General features: G+C 42.6%; 1 protein-coding gene across 2 annotated transcripts in view; it reads right to left on the reverse strand.

Annotated features, from left to right (window-relative positions):
* RSU1 (Ras suppressor protein 1) overlaps positions 1 to 16,914 on the reverse strand; it is a 191,303-nt gene that overhangs the window by 156,672 nt on the left and 17,717 nt on the right. For both annotated transcript variants that reach the window (XM_032426088.1, XM_032426089.1), the window contains exon 3: positions 1,859 to 1,909. In XM_032426088.1, the coding sequence (XP_032281979.1) occupies positions 1,859 to 1,909 (51 nt within the window). The remainder of the gene's footprint in view (positions 1 to 1,858; positions 1,910 to 16,914) is intronic.

Raw genomic sequence — 16,914 nt, forward strand, 5'->3', positions numbered from 1 at the left:
AATTAGAGTTTACCGGATTAGGTCAAGAATGTCTCAAATAGAAAAAGGAAAAAAAAAAAAAAGAAAGGAAAAAAAACAGGAAAGGAAGAAATTTGAAGTTTGAATCCATTCACAGCCAACCTCTTTAATAGCAGACACAATTTAACTTCGTTTTTATGCCTCTCTAAATTAATCTTGTATTATATGCCTGGAGAAAGAAACTGATCCACTGATCCCTGAAATTTCTATCTTTGTGGACATGTGAAAAGAAATAAACAACGACTGAAAAATCTGAAAGGTTTTTTTGTTTTGGTTTGGTTTTTTGTTTTAAAGAACAGATCAATTAGTGATGTAATATGAATGGAGCGTGTTTTGCTTCTTGTTTAAATGCACACTTTTTTCACTCTGCTGATGATGCAAATCTAACCACGGGAAGCTTGGTAATTAAATATTTTTATGAACTGTGCAATAGCTTCAGGGAATTCAGGGATCATGCTGTCCACCTTTCAAGACAAACTGCAAATCCCCTCTAAACTGGGATTATGGTCTCAGTGGACAAGACGATCCTTTGTTATGAAAACCATGAAACTGGCAGCATATTACCGGTTACAAAAACGATCACATGTGACGTAGAGCCCTCACTTTCAGCTTCTGTGACCACCGTTACTCATATGTGACGATCGTGTCACTCTGCCTTGGCCTTACAAATATGTGCTTTTAGTTAAAAATGAACTAAATCTGCCTGTTTCCCCGCACACAAAGGGCCCTAACTGCCCTCTTAGTTCTCAATAATCAACAGCTCGGTGACATAGCCTCGAGCTGTACATAATGCACATACACACATAAATTCACATGACAAATCCCTCAACATGACATTCAGCTCAATTTCACGGGACTCAGAAAGCGCCCTAACAAATTCTTGCCACATGATTAGAAAGTCATTCAAGTCTGCAGGAAATATGGCACGCACAAAGAAGTGACAGTCAATTAGGAATGAGAAAGGAGAGTTGGTCCCTGTCATTAAAATCTTTAAAGTCATAGCTCTAGGGATAAGATGGCGTATTATCACTCACATGAGATATTTTCATAAAAACAACTATCAGTTCTCCTGTATGTTAACCATGCCATGACACAACCCAGGCTCCAGAGAATTCTTCTTGGGAACCAGACTCAAAAATGTGAAAAATGCAGATGCCAACTTACATAACTTCCATATTTTGTGGGCGGCTCCCCCCCATCTGAGAAATAGAGCAACAGTTAAATATTCTCCTTTTGGGGGAAGTACAGAGAAAGCCAAGAACTCTTACTCTAATATTTTTTTTTAAGATTTTATTTATTTATTTGACAGAGAGAGAGACAGCGAGAGAGGGAACACAAGCAGGGGGAGCAGCAGAGGGAGAAGCAGGCTTCCCGCCGAGCAGGGAGCTGATGCGGGGCTCATCCCAGGACCCTGGGATCATGACCTGAGCCAAAGGCAGACGCTTAACGACTGAGCCACCCAGGTGCCCCAACTCTAATATTTTTTAAAAAGTTTTTATTTTTCCATGAAACACTTGTGAATCGCCTGGCAGTTGAGGTCACTGGAACACTTAGCAGCCCTGAAAGGAACCATTTCCTGAGAAGCAACGTCATGATGTTCTTCCTTCAGTTTACACATGTGAGGAAAGAATCCTCGAAACATGCAAAGTAAAAAAAAAAACAGAGCGAAGTACAAAATATAGGAGAAGATGCTCGTGTATCGCATGGACACCAAAAAAGATTTTAGGTTTCCCCAAACAACACCTGTCATTAGCATCTTTAAAGGAAACAAAAGAATCAGCAGTATCACAATATTACCTACAAGTCAGAAACTGTGTAACCAACAGTAAAGTTAACTCACTTGTTAGCTTGTTGTGGCTGAGGACCAGCTGCGTGATGTGGGCTAAAGAGACTGCAAAAGAAAAAAAAAAAATCACACAGTCAGTAAATGTACCCAAATTATCCCCACACTCCTACAAGGTAAAGCATTAAATTATCTTCACAGGTTGAAGTGTTATTGCCCAAAAAAAAAGAAGCAAGGTTTCATGTAACACTGTCTGTTAAATGTTACGCCAAATTAAGATTAAAGTTAAATGTTACGCCAAATTAAGAAAAGTTATGCAATTAGCACAGCGGGTTAGAGCTAATGGGATTAATGTCACAGGATCAAACATTACAAGGGCCAGTTAGCTTTGCACTGAGACCCGCACCACTGGCCTAGCCTGAGCGATCCGTCTCAGGAATGAGCGTGGAGAGGCACCGCGCCTCACCTGTCCCAAAGGGAACATCATATGAAGACGGAAAGATCATGTCCCAGTAAACAGGGAGCATGTCACTTCACCTGTGCCCACTGGCAACCCAGAAATTCTTCTACACGCTACCGAGTGATGAATAGGAAAAAACTTTCCCCTCAAATTATTTTGGTTGATGTTTCAAAGCACCGGCAGATTGCTCACCAGTTCCCAACAATCTCGTGGAGGTTTAAATGGAACAAGATGAGACTTGCTTAAAAGATGGTTTGTCCAACTTTATAAAGAAAGACAATACAGATCCACAAGAAAGAAAAAAAAAGTCCAAGAAAAAAGCGACCTGCCTTCCATTTTGGGCTCTAAAACTTCGCGGGATGATCAGCATATGTTTTAAACAGTGAGTTTTAAATACATATTTTTTTTATTATTATGTTATGTTAATCACCATACAGTACATCATTAGTTTTTGATGTAGTGTTCCATGATTCATTGTTTGCATATAACACCCAGTGCTCCATGCAGAACGTGCCCTCCTTAACACCCATCAACAGGCTAACCCATCCCCCCCCATTAAATACATATTTTATATATTAAACAGATTTAGACATTTTTCCAATATTCTTTCTCTAAAAACATTATTATATTAATGCCTCAGAGTTTTTTCCCTAAGAAGTAAGAAGACAAAAATTTTTCTCAAGAAGGGTCTCCATGTTGGATCCCAGCATGTTGGGAAGAAAACAAGAATATCACCCTTGACCACAACTTTTGAGTAGGTTTTTTTTTTTTCAGCCATTGCAAAGTTATAGAAAATTCAAAATGCAATACAGGTACCTGTTTTCCTGCCCCGACCTTTCAAGAGCACATGGCTGGCCTGATGCCCCATAAAGTCAGAGTATTCCTCGGACGGCATCCTCCGACAGAACCCCAGCACAGCCACCCAAGCCAAGAATTTCCCATCACACGTCATCACCACCTACTCCTCAGCCCTCACCCCAGTTTCACCCGACGCCCCAATCACTTCTTGTAGAAAAAAACAATCCGGTTCACAACCCAGCTGCGTGCAGCTAGGGGGTCTCTCAGATCATCTCTTGTCCGCACTTCTCTTTCCCTGCCTTTCACGACCGTGGCAACTGGGAAGCCTGCCTGCAGGCCAGATTATTCTATATTACGACCTCCATGCAGATTCGTCAATTTGTTTGTTTGCAGTTAGACTGAGGTTAAGCCTCTTTGGCAGGAATGTCAAGGAAACGTGGGGTTCTCCTCGATGTGTCCTATCAGGTGGGCACAACTTCAGTTCGTCCTGTCGCTGACCATCTTCCCTTGATCGCTGACGTCTGCCAGGCTTCTCCACTGAACATGTACTCTTTTCCCCTTTGTAATTAATAAGCATTTGGAGAGAACGGGGTTTGAGGACGGGAGGGTACTTCAGAACTCTGTAAGTATCCGGCGCCAAGTGTGGTGCACGATCCCCAACCACAGCAATCTTTACCCTCACGGTACCGCTGGCAATGTCCGGCAACGTTTCTGATTCTACCAACCACGGCCACTGAAAACCTAAGTTTCCCACACTGTGCCTGTATGAGCCAGCACTGGTCTGCGGCAGAGGCACCCCGAGGGGAGGGGGCCTGGGATGCTGCCTCACATCCTCCAGGGCACGAGGCAGCCTGCTCGCTCCTCTGCAGGAATCTCCAGAGCACAAAACAGTCCGGGTGCTTCTGGAAGGACAGTCGGGCAGAGCATAGTTTTAGCTCCTCAGGACCATCCAGTCCAAAATGTCAAGAATGTTGCTGCTGAGAAATTGCAATTTATTTCTTTGTATCTGGATGGCCTTGTGGTTTCCTATTTCAGTCAGTGGACTATCATCTATCGTTCTTACTTATGTTGGTGTTCCAACTGCCCGATCTGGCGGTCCAAGCCGGCCCCGAGCCTTCTGACGGTCCCCACTGCTCCCTGAGCACTTCGCCACTTCCTGGGACAAGATATTCAGGCTCATCTTGTCCTTTTTCAGCCACAGCCCCGAAATCACCATTTCTCTAATGAGCTCTGGTTCCTTTTTGTGGAAACTGGTATTTATAAGACAAAATCTGGGCACCAGATGTGCTCATTGCTATTTGGGGCTCAGTATTCTCAGTTCTTCTCAGTGGACAGAGCTTGAGAATACACACACACACACACAGACACACACACACACACACTCTCTCTCTCTCTCTCTACTGATTTCACTATATTATTGAAAACCCTGAGTTCACAACAATTTCTCCAGCTCCAATACAACATGACACAGTTCATTCCAGTTTCTTCCCTCTGTATTTGTGATTCCCTTCTCTAACAGAACTCTGGCTTCCGTTACCTCTAACCTACTTACTATGTAATCAATAACCCTATATATATAGCTGCACGGAAGAGAGTTCTCTTACAGCTAGACCGAGACAGCTCTACGCTTATTTGCAGGGGCCCCTGGAAGTTTGGTACAGATTCTTGGTCAAGATCAAGATAAAGACGCTGGCTAGCAACGTGTGATGTTCAGCTTAAAGTTGAAGACACCCAGGAACCCCCACGGCCAGCTTGTTTACACTGTTTAGGGATGTGTAGACTGATGGCTTACACCTGGCTATGGGGCACACGACCAGTCGAGCATGAAAGACATTGCTGGACACTTCTGGCCAGGCTATCTGAAACTCACATTCCCCACACACATCTTGGTGGTTCATCATGTGGACAGCAAACATGTCCTGAGCAAGGAAGAAACGACTCTGGGGAGCAGCCCCAGAGAGCCTATGATGCCCCGGGGGCTCACCCAGGCTTCCTTAGGCCTGCTAAGCCAGATCCTGTGCCTTTAATAACTCCGTAAGTGGGTGGGGTCTGTGGAACTGGAGTCCTTTCAACCTCTCCAACTTCAAAATCAATTCAGTAACCAATCTCCCCCACAACCCCTCCCTCCTGCCGGGATACCTTCGCACTCTGCTCAGACTCCCCTGCCCACCTGCCCCTCCACAGCGACACCCTCCTTGTCCTGCTTGGGCTGGGACCTCGCAGGCCAGGCTCCCACACCTGCACAGACGCTCAACTCACCCCACTCGGGTCCCCACCCCCCGCTCTAGGTCACCAGTGCTCCCGACCCTGACCACCTCTCTTTCTGTCCCACCCACTGGCCTTAGGACTGAACCATTGGGAAAGGGGAAGCGCAAAGCAATGGGGAAGGAGAAGAGCATTTTCCTGGTTTTCAACAGTCACAACGGCAGCTTCTCACATGATGCTTAAGATTTTAAACACTGCAGAAGATCTTGCATGTTTTTATTTGTAAGACTTAAGATTCCTTGTCCACCAATTAAGTGTTCCTCTATCTCTGAAGCAGACAGTCTGAGATGGGGGAAAAAATATCTCAAAGAGCTACCCTCCTACCACACCAGATGAAAAAGATTCACAGATGTACCAGTTAAGATGTACAGTCACCATCATGTGAGAACAAGCCACAAATTAACAGAGGTACGCACAATGGGGGTCTGTCTCTCACTTACACACAGGCAATCCAGAGGTTCCCAGTACCTTGCTGCTCAACCATCCCAACACGTGGCTCCCACCTCATGCTTCAAGATGGCTGCCTGAGCTTCGCCATCGTATCTGCACTCCCCTCAGGAAGACAGAAAAAAGAAGGCTTCCAAGAAGTTGCACATGGTAATTCCACTTGCAATCGATTTATCACCATTTTTATAATCCAGTGAGGCCTCGCTTTGCAAGGGAGGCAGGGAAATGGAGTCTATATTCCAGGTGACCAGGTGCCTGCTAAAAAGTAGGGGTTTTACTACCAACCAAGATGGGGCAAACTGAAAGTGGCAGACAACTAGCAGCCTCACACACTAGCCCACCACTCCCTCCGAGTGTCACAGAAATCAATCCTGATCACAAAAGAAAATGAACAATCCTCCCATCTCTGTCTTAAGTTTTCCTAAAATATCACAACTCATTAGAAAAAAATTTTTTTGTTCTTTCTCCCAGCTACCATTCACAATGAAAGATTTAATTAGGGAAGGCTGGTTCTCTCCCACCATTTCCTTGTGTCCCTTCGACAAGCATCTAGCAGGAGAGAAAGTGACCAAGTTTCAAAGTTCTTTTTCTGTGTTGTTGCCTCACCTGATAACACCACGAGAATGCATTTGTCTTCCTCACTGTCGTTACGGAGCTACATGTTAAACGACGTAAGAGGGAGAAGAAATTAGAGCAGTAAAGAAAAAGTTCATAAAAGATCTTTGAGAAAATATTTAGAGCAACAAAGGACTCCAGGCTAGGTCTGCGGGGAGGGCAGTTAAGTTGGACAGAATCAAAATCACAGACTCAATCACAAAGCCTGGTAACAGGCAAAGGCTGAGTTGCAACACACGTATTTATACAACCCACCACTCCCCTCCACTTGGCAATGGTGAGTTCATTGTGAGTCTTGTATGGAAACTGTGCTGTTAAAAAAGAAGGGAGAAAGTGTCTACCAAAATAGAATGGATTATTTAAAAGCACAAAAGCTGCCATGGTCAAACGTGTTGGGAAAATGGAAGCAGGCTGTACCCACTGACCTGCCTTGCAAACCTTAATCACACACTGGGAGATCTTCCACCGTGTGAATAACATGCTTTCAAGAATGAGCAGCACCAGAAACTGTCAGGAATGAGCAGCACCAGAACAGTGAGAACAAACTGTTATTAAAATTCCTCAAGCAATATTAAACTAGGCTTTGCGTAGGCATTTTCAAAAGAGAATACATTTCAGAAATCAACCAAATAACTAAGAAGTGTGTTGACATACACAGTTAAAGGTTACAGTGCCTTGGCTATCGTTCTGCCTCTAGCCTTTAGAACTGGTCTTTGGGTGAACACGGTTTCAGGCCAAAATGAACAGTGGGAAACCACATTGTTGGAAAGGAGGTGTTTGTAAGGGAAGGGGGGACAGGGTGAGGTTGCTGGCACCGTAACACAGGATTTATGACTGTTTGTTCTCCAGCCAGAAAGGGAATCAGCAGGAAAATGCTCAGAAAGGAACTGGCCGGTTCAATAATTTCACAAGAAACATAATCAAAGACTCATGCAGGCACTCACCCCACTCAGAATGCCAACGGGCTCTACCTTGGAAATTCTCTAAGAAGGAATATCTACTGTACATCCCGGGGAGGCTGGGGAAAGTCTTGGATTATGTGGACTGTCCTCAAAACCATCCTGGTTTGCATGAAAACTAAATACTCACTCAATTTAGGGAAGAGAACATGGACCAAAATGCTCAAACGTAAGGGATGAAAGGAACGTGGACACAAGAGCAGTCTATCAGAAAGGACAGTGGGTAGTTCAGGAAATGTTACTTATTATGGGATGACACATCCAAAAATGCCTTAGGGCAGAGGGCACGCCACCCACGGTCGCTGGACCTGCAGGACATGGAAACAGGAGGTTATGGAAACAATCCCAGGCTTCCCTGAGCAAACAGATGGAAAACACACCAAAGTACAGGACTGGAGGGGGCAGCCAGTATTTTAATAGAATAAATCCAGAAAACTCAAAGAATATTCCTATGAAAAGAATCATAATTTCCAGATAACACATGGAAGCAGATATTATTTAAAATCAGCTTGGCTTTTTCCTTCTTTTTGGCATAAAGTGGGCAGCATAAGAAAAGAAAAAAAAATGCATGATGAGATCCATGGCACCCTAAGATGACATTATAGACTTGTTTTCAAAATAACCTAACATATCACAGTGATGGGGCACACTGGAAATTGTCTATATCATCTCCTATTTGGCAAAAGAGAAAGCAAATGACTCCTCTGGTAGCAATTCAGAGAAGGTTAAAAAAAAAAAAAAGTTCTAGCTTTGCAGAATGACATTTCCATCCAGAGGGGAAAAACACAGCCAGAGGGAACCAAGGGGAATGAGGCCTGAAAACACGTCACATGATGTGGGACTTGAAAGTGTCTGCGATCTTGCCTTCGGTCAGAACTGGTCTCGTCTGAGCACCAAAGGAAAGGTTCTATAAGTGGTCACAGAAACTGGCCTGTAACTTCCAGTCCATCTCACAGATGGAGCCCCAAATGGAAGCAGAGAGACATCGCTATCAGCAAAAGGCAAATGCTTTACCCCCTTCGGGTAGCAAAGGTTGTGGTAGCAAAGATTGCCATCTTAGAAGAACCACCACACTTCTGGATGTTCAAAGAGGGCTGCCTGGTCTGGCAACTCCAGGGGCATGATTCAAATTCTGGGCAACGACAGACTCCATCACAAATAGTATCCTCTACTAATTCAGTTACAGGCCAGAAAGAGGAATTGATTTGCATTTGAAATATAGGATGGTTCAAATGGTTTTTCTACCCCGGCTCCCCAGCAGGCTAGCACAGCCACAGCCCTAAATAACCGTGATGTGGAGACTCCACAGGAATGTGGAAGCCAGCCAGACGTCAGCATCTGAAAGCAATGCTGACCAATTTGGGTTCTGCGTCTCCATGATGCATGATTAAAATGCCTGCCTGTGTCACATGGCTGAAATTATTTCACCCTTGGTAGTAAGACACAGATTCAGATCTTCTTAAATATGCAGCTTTTGCCAATATATCAAAGTGAAGACAGAAAATAAAATGTTCGATACCAAGATATAATACAAATATCATATTCATCAACACACCCAGAATCATAAAAACGTTTTTCTTTTGAATACTGTTCATAACTTAAAACTTTTAAAAAATCACCATGATACGAAAACTTTCCTTTACTTCACAATTAATTATTGCAGTGAGTTGAAAACTCTGTAGTAGCAAGTTTTTGAAAACTTTTTGATATCAGTTACTTGACCGAATTACACTATTTGCAGATAAAGGGTCTAACAACCATAATCAACTGCTCTTTCATTCAACAGAAAGCAATTTAATATATGTGATGGCTGGGAAAAAAAAAATGGGATACCTCTTTGGATACATAAATAAGAGCAGAGAAGTCACATGTGCTGAGAAGCCTGATGAGCTGGTCACTGACTAGGTGCTTTGTGCTCACCGGGATGTTAAGTCCAAAGATACCAGACCCAAGCCACTGTGTTATTAAAAACGTGGAGCCCACATCATTCCTGTTCAAACACATCACTTCAGAGTCTCTCCCTCAGGAAAAAAGACAAAGAAAAATTATATTTCTGAAGATGCCCAGGAGAATCAGAGAGAAAAATGCAGCAAGCCCCACATTCATTAATTGCTCCAGAGGTGTAAGCAGGATGGTATTACCAAATGCTTCGTCAGTTAGGTCTGTTTCACAAGACCGAACATAGGCATTGTGACAGGGATAGAATAGGAGTGAGACAGTCACTGCCCTCAACGAGATTACCCTGTAATAATAAGGGGATGCAGTAAAATACTCTGACACCTTACGGAATGTAAGTGCCGTAAAGGAGAGGAGGTGATTTGAAACTCCCATGAAAAGGGAAATGCTTGAAAGTTTTTTCAGGCTCAGTCACATCTTCAAGGTCCAGACTCAGTTTTATTCTGTATCCACCTACCTACCTATCTTCCTTTGTTTTGCTTATTTGTACTAATTATTCTAGCATAAACTATGTTATTTGTGGAACACAAAAAGGTGTATTTTTAGACATCAGTTATAGAATCCTAGAAATCAAAACGCGTAAGCCCCTCATTTTATAGATAAGGAAACTGTGTCCCAGAGTAGTGAAGTGGTTGTTCTCAAGTTACAAAGACCACCAGAATCAGAAATGAGACTACAATGGAGTTCTCCAGATTCCAGCTTGAGCTGCTTCTTTCCACATCCACCCCTGGACGGGGCACGCTTTTCAAGATGGTGGAAATTCCAATCATAATAAAAGTATGGAAAACTCCATTCTATCTTGAATAAAATATGACAGTTATGTAAAGTGACTCAAAGCAAAGAATACCCAGATTCAAGCAGTTTGAGTCCAGATCCCAATCCCATGAGATCCTGAGAAAATCACTGGAATTCTCTAGAGCACACAATTTCTCATCTTGAAAATGAAAGGCTGAATTAAATTATTTGATTCTGTGAAACAATAGAGAAAAGGTAAGAATGAACCAGTATTATGTAATGCCTACTGATCAATGTGCTACGCGGGGCACTTTACAGCCACTCACTAGAATCAAAACTGTTAAAATAAGGGAATAACAACAAAAACTTAATGTTTGCCAAATGCTTAAGATGTGGCTGGCGCTATACTAGAACTTTACCACCTCATCTACTCCTCACAGTGACCCTTCCCGGCAGTACTATTATCCACCACCACCCTCCCAATTCTAGATCAGAAAAATGGGGCACAGGGAGGTTAAGCAACCTTGCCATGGTTTCAGAGCCAGTCAGCACAGACAACCCTTTAAAAGTTGTATCCACAATAGCCAAACTATGGAAAGAGCCTAGATGTCCATCAACAGATCAATGGATAAAGAAGATGTGGTATGTGTATATATATATGTGTATATATATATATATATACACACACATATATATATGCACAATGGAATATTATGCAGCCATCAAAAAAAATGAAATCTTGCCATTTGCAATGACGTAGATGGAACTAGAGGGCATTATGCTAAGCGAAATAAGTCAATAAGAGAAAGACAATTATCGCATGATCTCACTCACATGAAGAATTTGAGAAACAAGACAGAGGATCATAGGGGAAGGGAGGGAAAAATGAAACAAGATGAAACCAGAGAGGGACACAAACCATGAGAGACCCTTAATCTCAGGAAACAAACTGAGGGTTGCTGGAGGGAAGGGGGGTGAGAGGGATGGGGTGGCTGGGTGATGGACATTGGGGAGGGTATGTGCTATGGTGAGCACTGTGAATTGTGTAAGACTGACGAATCACAGACCTGCACCTCTGAAACAAATAATACATTATATGTTAATAAATAAAAAATATAAAATAAAATTTAAAAAAAAAGTTTGTTTCCAGACTAAAACCTGATTAATTCTCGCTCTGGTTTTTATTGGCCAAATAAAGCAAACACATGTCAACAGCCAACTGTACAACATTTCCAGACATCCAAAAGATAAATAAGAGGCTTAATCCATAGGTTCATTTTTTACCAAAATGAAGAATGGCTAAAATCAACAACACAAAAAACAACAGGTGTTGGCAAGGATGTGGAAAAAAAGGAAGCATCGTGCACTGTTGGTGGGAATGCAAACTGGTGCAGCCGCTGTGGAAAACAGTATGGAGGTTCCTCAGAAAGTTAAAAACAGATCTACCCTGTGATCCAGGAATCGCACTACTAGGTATTTACCCAAAGAATACAAACAAATACTAATTCAAATGGATACATGTACCCCAATGATTAGAGCAGCATCATCTACAGTAGCTGAATTACAGAAACAGACCAAATGTCCATCACCTGATGAATGAATAAAGAAAATGTGGTATATATATATGCAATGGGATATTACTCAGTCACAAAAAAGAATGATATCTTGCCTTTTGCAAAGACATGGATGGATCCATAGAGCGTGATGCTAAGCAAAAAAAGCCAGACAAAGACAAATACCGTATGATCTCACTTGTATGTGTAATTTAAGAAACAAAACAAACAAGCAAAGGGGAAAAAAAGAGAGAGAGGCAAATGAAGAAACAGACTCTTAACTATAGATGGTTAGCAGAGGGGAGGTGGGTGAGGATGGATGAAACAGGCGAAGGAGGTTAAGGAGGGCACTTGTCGTAATGAGCACTGAGTGTTACACTGAAGTGTTGAATCACTACATTGTACACCTGAAACTAGTATTACACTGTATGTTAACTAACTGGAATTTAAATAATTTTTTTTTTAAATGAAGACATGGACAGTATCAAATGTGCATGCTTTCCATTTCAGACAAGATGGTACATTCTCAACTTTCATGTATCCCTGCAGGTAAACAGGTAGGGCAGAGGTTTGTTTTTTTTTCCCTTCCTAGGGTCCAATGGTAGATATTTCTCTCTGATTCCTCATTTCTCTGGTGGGGCAGTGGTTCTCTGCTTCCACTGACATTTCTCCAACACACACAGAGCAACTCTCTCTGAGAATGACATGAAGACTATGAGAACAGCCATTCCACAGCTAAAGCCATAAGGAAAAAGCCACATCGAGAAGGGAGAGTCAGGGACTCGGTCTGGTTGGGACCCACACCCCTGGCACAGCAACCCACAGGTGGGAGGGATATCAGAGAGAGGTCCTCCCTGAGAAGTGAGAAGTTCAAGACCCACATCAGGCAGCCCCTCCCGGGGCATCTGCACTGGGAAGACAAGTCCCCATAATGTCTGGCTTTGCAAATCAGGAGTGCTTAACTCAGGGAGAGCCCTCTAGGGCGGCAGGAAACCAAGACTCAGTTCCTAAAGGAGCCACACACAGATTCACTCGCTCTAAGATCCAGCAAAGAAGCAGCAGTTTGAAAAGTACCTGGGCCAAATGTGAAGAAGATTTATGACTAATTTTAGGGGGTATGCTGGAGAAACAGGGATCTAAAGGAACTTTTTCCAGGAATGGAAGCACTGGTGATTGCTATTTTTCTTACTCTCCTGCCTACCTGGCCGAGCACTGGCGGATGCCATTTCTGACACTATCCACCTACCTTGCTAGTACAACTTATTTTGCCTCAGGATTCCCCCACAGACCAGCCCCACCCAACCCACCTGCCTCTGCAGATATCCATTCAAAATAGTCCCTAACCTGCTACATCCACCCAGCAAATGGCCTCTGTCTGAACCACTGCCCCACTCAAAGTGGCTGCCATTTGGGGCAGGGATCCCAACCACTCCAACCTGTGGCCTCACAGCCAGCCACACTGGGAGCAAACCCCTAAACAGCATGCCCACTGACAGTCATGGTCCACACATAATAGAAGGGCACACACAGCCCACACAGGGGACATCCTAGGAAATCCTGGTTCTGGTAACCAAGGGGACTGCACTTCTGTGCCCAACATGACATCTTCTAAGAAGGCCACTCCTTCAAGACAGGGAGATGTAAGTGATCAACCTAGTACAGGGAGACAATCAGAATCAGGCAAAATGAGGAGGTGGAGGAATATGTTCCAAATGAAAGAATAACACAAAATCTTGGGAAAAGAACTAGACAAAAGGAAAATAAACAATCTACCTCGTAAAGAGTTCAAAATCATGTTTATAAAGAAAACCATCAAACTCGGGAGAAAAATGGATAAACACACATTCTCACTTGAAGAAAAAGACAGAAAATATAAAAAAGAACCACTCAGAGCTGAAGAATACAATCACTGAAATGAAAAATATAGTAGGGGGAATCAACAGCAGAATTGAGGATGCAAAAGAACAGATCAGTGACCTAGAAGGCAGGGTAGTGGAATCACCCAAGGGAAAAAAAAAAAAAACAATTTAAACAGAACAGTTTAAGAGACCTCTCTGTACAACATCATGCATACAACGTTCCATTTTAAGGGTCCCCAAAGTAGACAGACAGAAAGGGAAAGAAAACTCATCTGAAGAATTAAGAGCTAAAAACTTCCTTAACTTAGGAAAGGAAAGAGCCATCCAGTTCCAGGATCACAGAAAGTCACAAACAAGACGAACCCAAAGAAACTCAGACCAAGACACATAATTAAAATGTCATGGTTAAAGGTAAAGAGAGAGTATAATTTCTTTGCCGATTCAGATGCCTTTTATTTCTTTTTGTTGTCTGATTGCTGTGGCTAGGACGTCTAGTACTATGTTGAATAGCAGTGGTGATAGTGGACATCCCTGCCGTGTTCCTGACCTTAGGGGGAAAGCTCTCCGTTTTTCCCCATTGAGAACACATAGATCAATGCAACAGAATAGAGAGCCCAGAAATGGACCCCCAACTCTATGGTCAACTAAGCAGGGAAGCATGTCCAATGGAAAAAAGACAGTCTCTTCAACAAATGGTGTTGGGAAAATTGGACAGCCACATGCAGAAGAATGAAACTGGACCATTTACTTACACCACACACAAAAATAGACTCCAAATGGTTGAAAGACCTAAATGTGAGACAGGAGTCCATCAAAATCCTAAAGGAGAACACAGGCAGCAACCTCTTTGACCTCAGCCGCAGCAACTTCTTCCTAGAAACATCGCGAAAGGCAAGGGAAGCAAGATCAAAAATGAACTATTGGGACTTCATCAAGATAAAAAGCTTTTGCACAGCAAAAGAAACAGTCAACAAAACCAAAAGACAACCGACAGAATGGGAGAAGATATTTGCAAATGACATATCAGATAAAGGGCGTACCCAAAATCTATAAAGAACTTATCAAACTCAACACCCAAAGAACAAATAATACAATCAAGAAATGGGCAGAAGACATGAACAGATATTTTTCCAAAGAAGACATCCAAATGGCCAACAGACACATGAAAAAGTGCTCAACATCGCCTGGCATCAAGGAAATCCAAATCAAAACCTCAATGAGATATCACCTCACACCAGTCAGAATGGCTAAAGTTAACAAGTCAGGAAAGGACAGATGTTGGTGGGGATGAGGAGAAAGGGGAACCCTCCTACACTGTTGGTGGGAATACAAGCTGGTGCAGCCACTCTGGAAAACAGTATGGAGGTTCCTCAAAAAGTTGAAAATAGAGCTACCCTACAACCCAGCAATTGCACTACTGGGTATTTACCCCAAAGATACAAATGTAGGGATCCGAAGGGGCACGTGCACCCCAATGCTTATAGCAGCAATGTCCACAATAGCCAAACTATGGAAGGAGCCAAGATGTCCATCGACAGATGAATGGATAAAGAAGTTGTGGTATATATATACAATGGAATATTATGCAGCCATCAAAAGGAATGAGATCTTGCCATTTGCATCGACGTGGATAGAACTGGAGACTGTTATGCTGAGCGAAATAAGTCAATCAGAGAAAGACATGTATCATATGACCTCACTGATATGAGGAATTCTTAATCTCAGGAAACAAACTGAGGGTTGCTGGAGTGGTGGGGCGTGGGAGGGATGGGGTGGCTGGATGACAGACATTGGGGAGGGTATGTGCTATAGTGAGCGCTGTGAATTGTGCAAAACTGTTGAATCACAGATCTGAACCTCTGAAACAAATAATGCAATATATGTTAAGGAAAAAAAAAAAGAAGATAGCAGGAGGGGAAGAATGAAGGGGGGATAATCGGAGGGGGAGATGAACCATGAGAGACGATGGACTCTGAAAAACAAACTGAGGGTTCTGGGCGGGGGGGGAGGATGGGTTAGCCTGGTGATGGGTATTAAAGAGGGCACGTTCTGCATGGAGTACTGGGTGTTATGCACAAACAATGAATCATGGAACACTACATCAAAAACTAATGATATAATGTATGGTGATTAACATAACAATAAAAAATTAAAAAAAAAAACTGAACCACTTTCTTATACCACATAAAAAAATAGATTCAAAATGGATTAAAGGCCTGAATGTAAGACATGAAACCATAAAAGTCCTAAAATAAAACACAGTCAACTTTTGGATCTGTCTCCTCAGGCAAGGGCAACAAAAGCAAAAATAAACTATTGGGACTACATCAAACTAAAAGGCTTTTGCAAAAAGAAGGAAGCCATCAGTAAAACAAAAAGGCAAGCTACTGAATGGGAGAAGATATCTGCAAACGATATATCCAATAAGAGGTTAATATCCAAAATATATAAAGAACTCACACAACTCAACACTGAAAACAAACTATCTGTGAGGCATCTGGGTGGCTCAGTCAACTGAGCATCTGCCTTCGGCTCAGGTCATGATCCCAGGGTCCTGGGATCAAGCCCCCTGTCAGGCTCCTTGCTCAGTGGGGAGTCTGCTTCTCCCTCTGCCCCCGTACCCCCCCACTTGTGTTCTCTCTCTCAAATAAATAAATAAAATCTTAAAACAAAACAAAACAAAAAAACCTCCAGGAAAGAAACTGTGAGTCTATAATCCAATAAAACTGACCTTTAAGTAAGAAGGGTACAAACACTTATGTATCATGAACATGCAAAAAACCCTGGAAATACTCATTTTTTGGCCCTTCCTACAAAATCTATCAAATATGAAGTTCAAGCAATCAAAATAACAAAAGAGACTGACTTGAGGGCCAGTGTAAATGTATGTAGGTATAAAATATATAGATATCTGTACAACTAAAGGTAGATGACAGTTAAACAGAAGAGAGTATAATAATGGATATATGCACTAAAAGTTTAGATATGGCCCATGTATTAAAAAATATGGAACCATATTATAATTCTTTATGAGAGTTGTATCTGGTTTCCAGCTAGCATCACTCCCATCCTCACAAGAAAAACGTTGATTAAACAGAATATAAGCAACCATTCTTCGATCCATTAGAGAACTGAGGTCACAGGGCAAACCGTCACACTGGAAACTGTAGAGACAGGTGGTTGAGAATCACAGCTTCCCAACAGCAGAAACAGCCACTAGAGCCAGCAAATGATAGGAACGCTTACGGGGTAGCTGACTCATTTCAGAGAGTATGCTATCAAATAGCTTGAGAGAGAAAAACTCCTGGGGACCCAGGCTCTAGGAACCCCACCAGGTTCTCAGGGTGAAAAATCAATGAGAAAAATCCCTTGTTGCTTCTTGCAGAGGAAGGGAATACACAACCCTGAAGTGAGACCAAAGCATTCTGTTCTCCTTAAAAAAGAAGAAACGATTTACTGGACCCCA

The sequence above is a fragment of the Phoca vitulina genome, unplaced genomic scaffold (genome assembly GCF_004348235.1).
Source record: "Phoca vitulina isolate PV1807 unplaced genomic scaffold, GSC_HSeal_1.0 scaffold33, whole genome shotgun sequence".
NCBI lineage: Eukaryota > Metazoa > Chordata > Mammalia > Carnivora > Phocidae > Phoca > Phoca vitulina.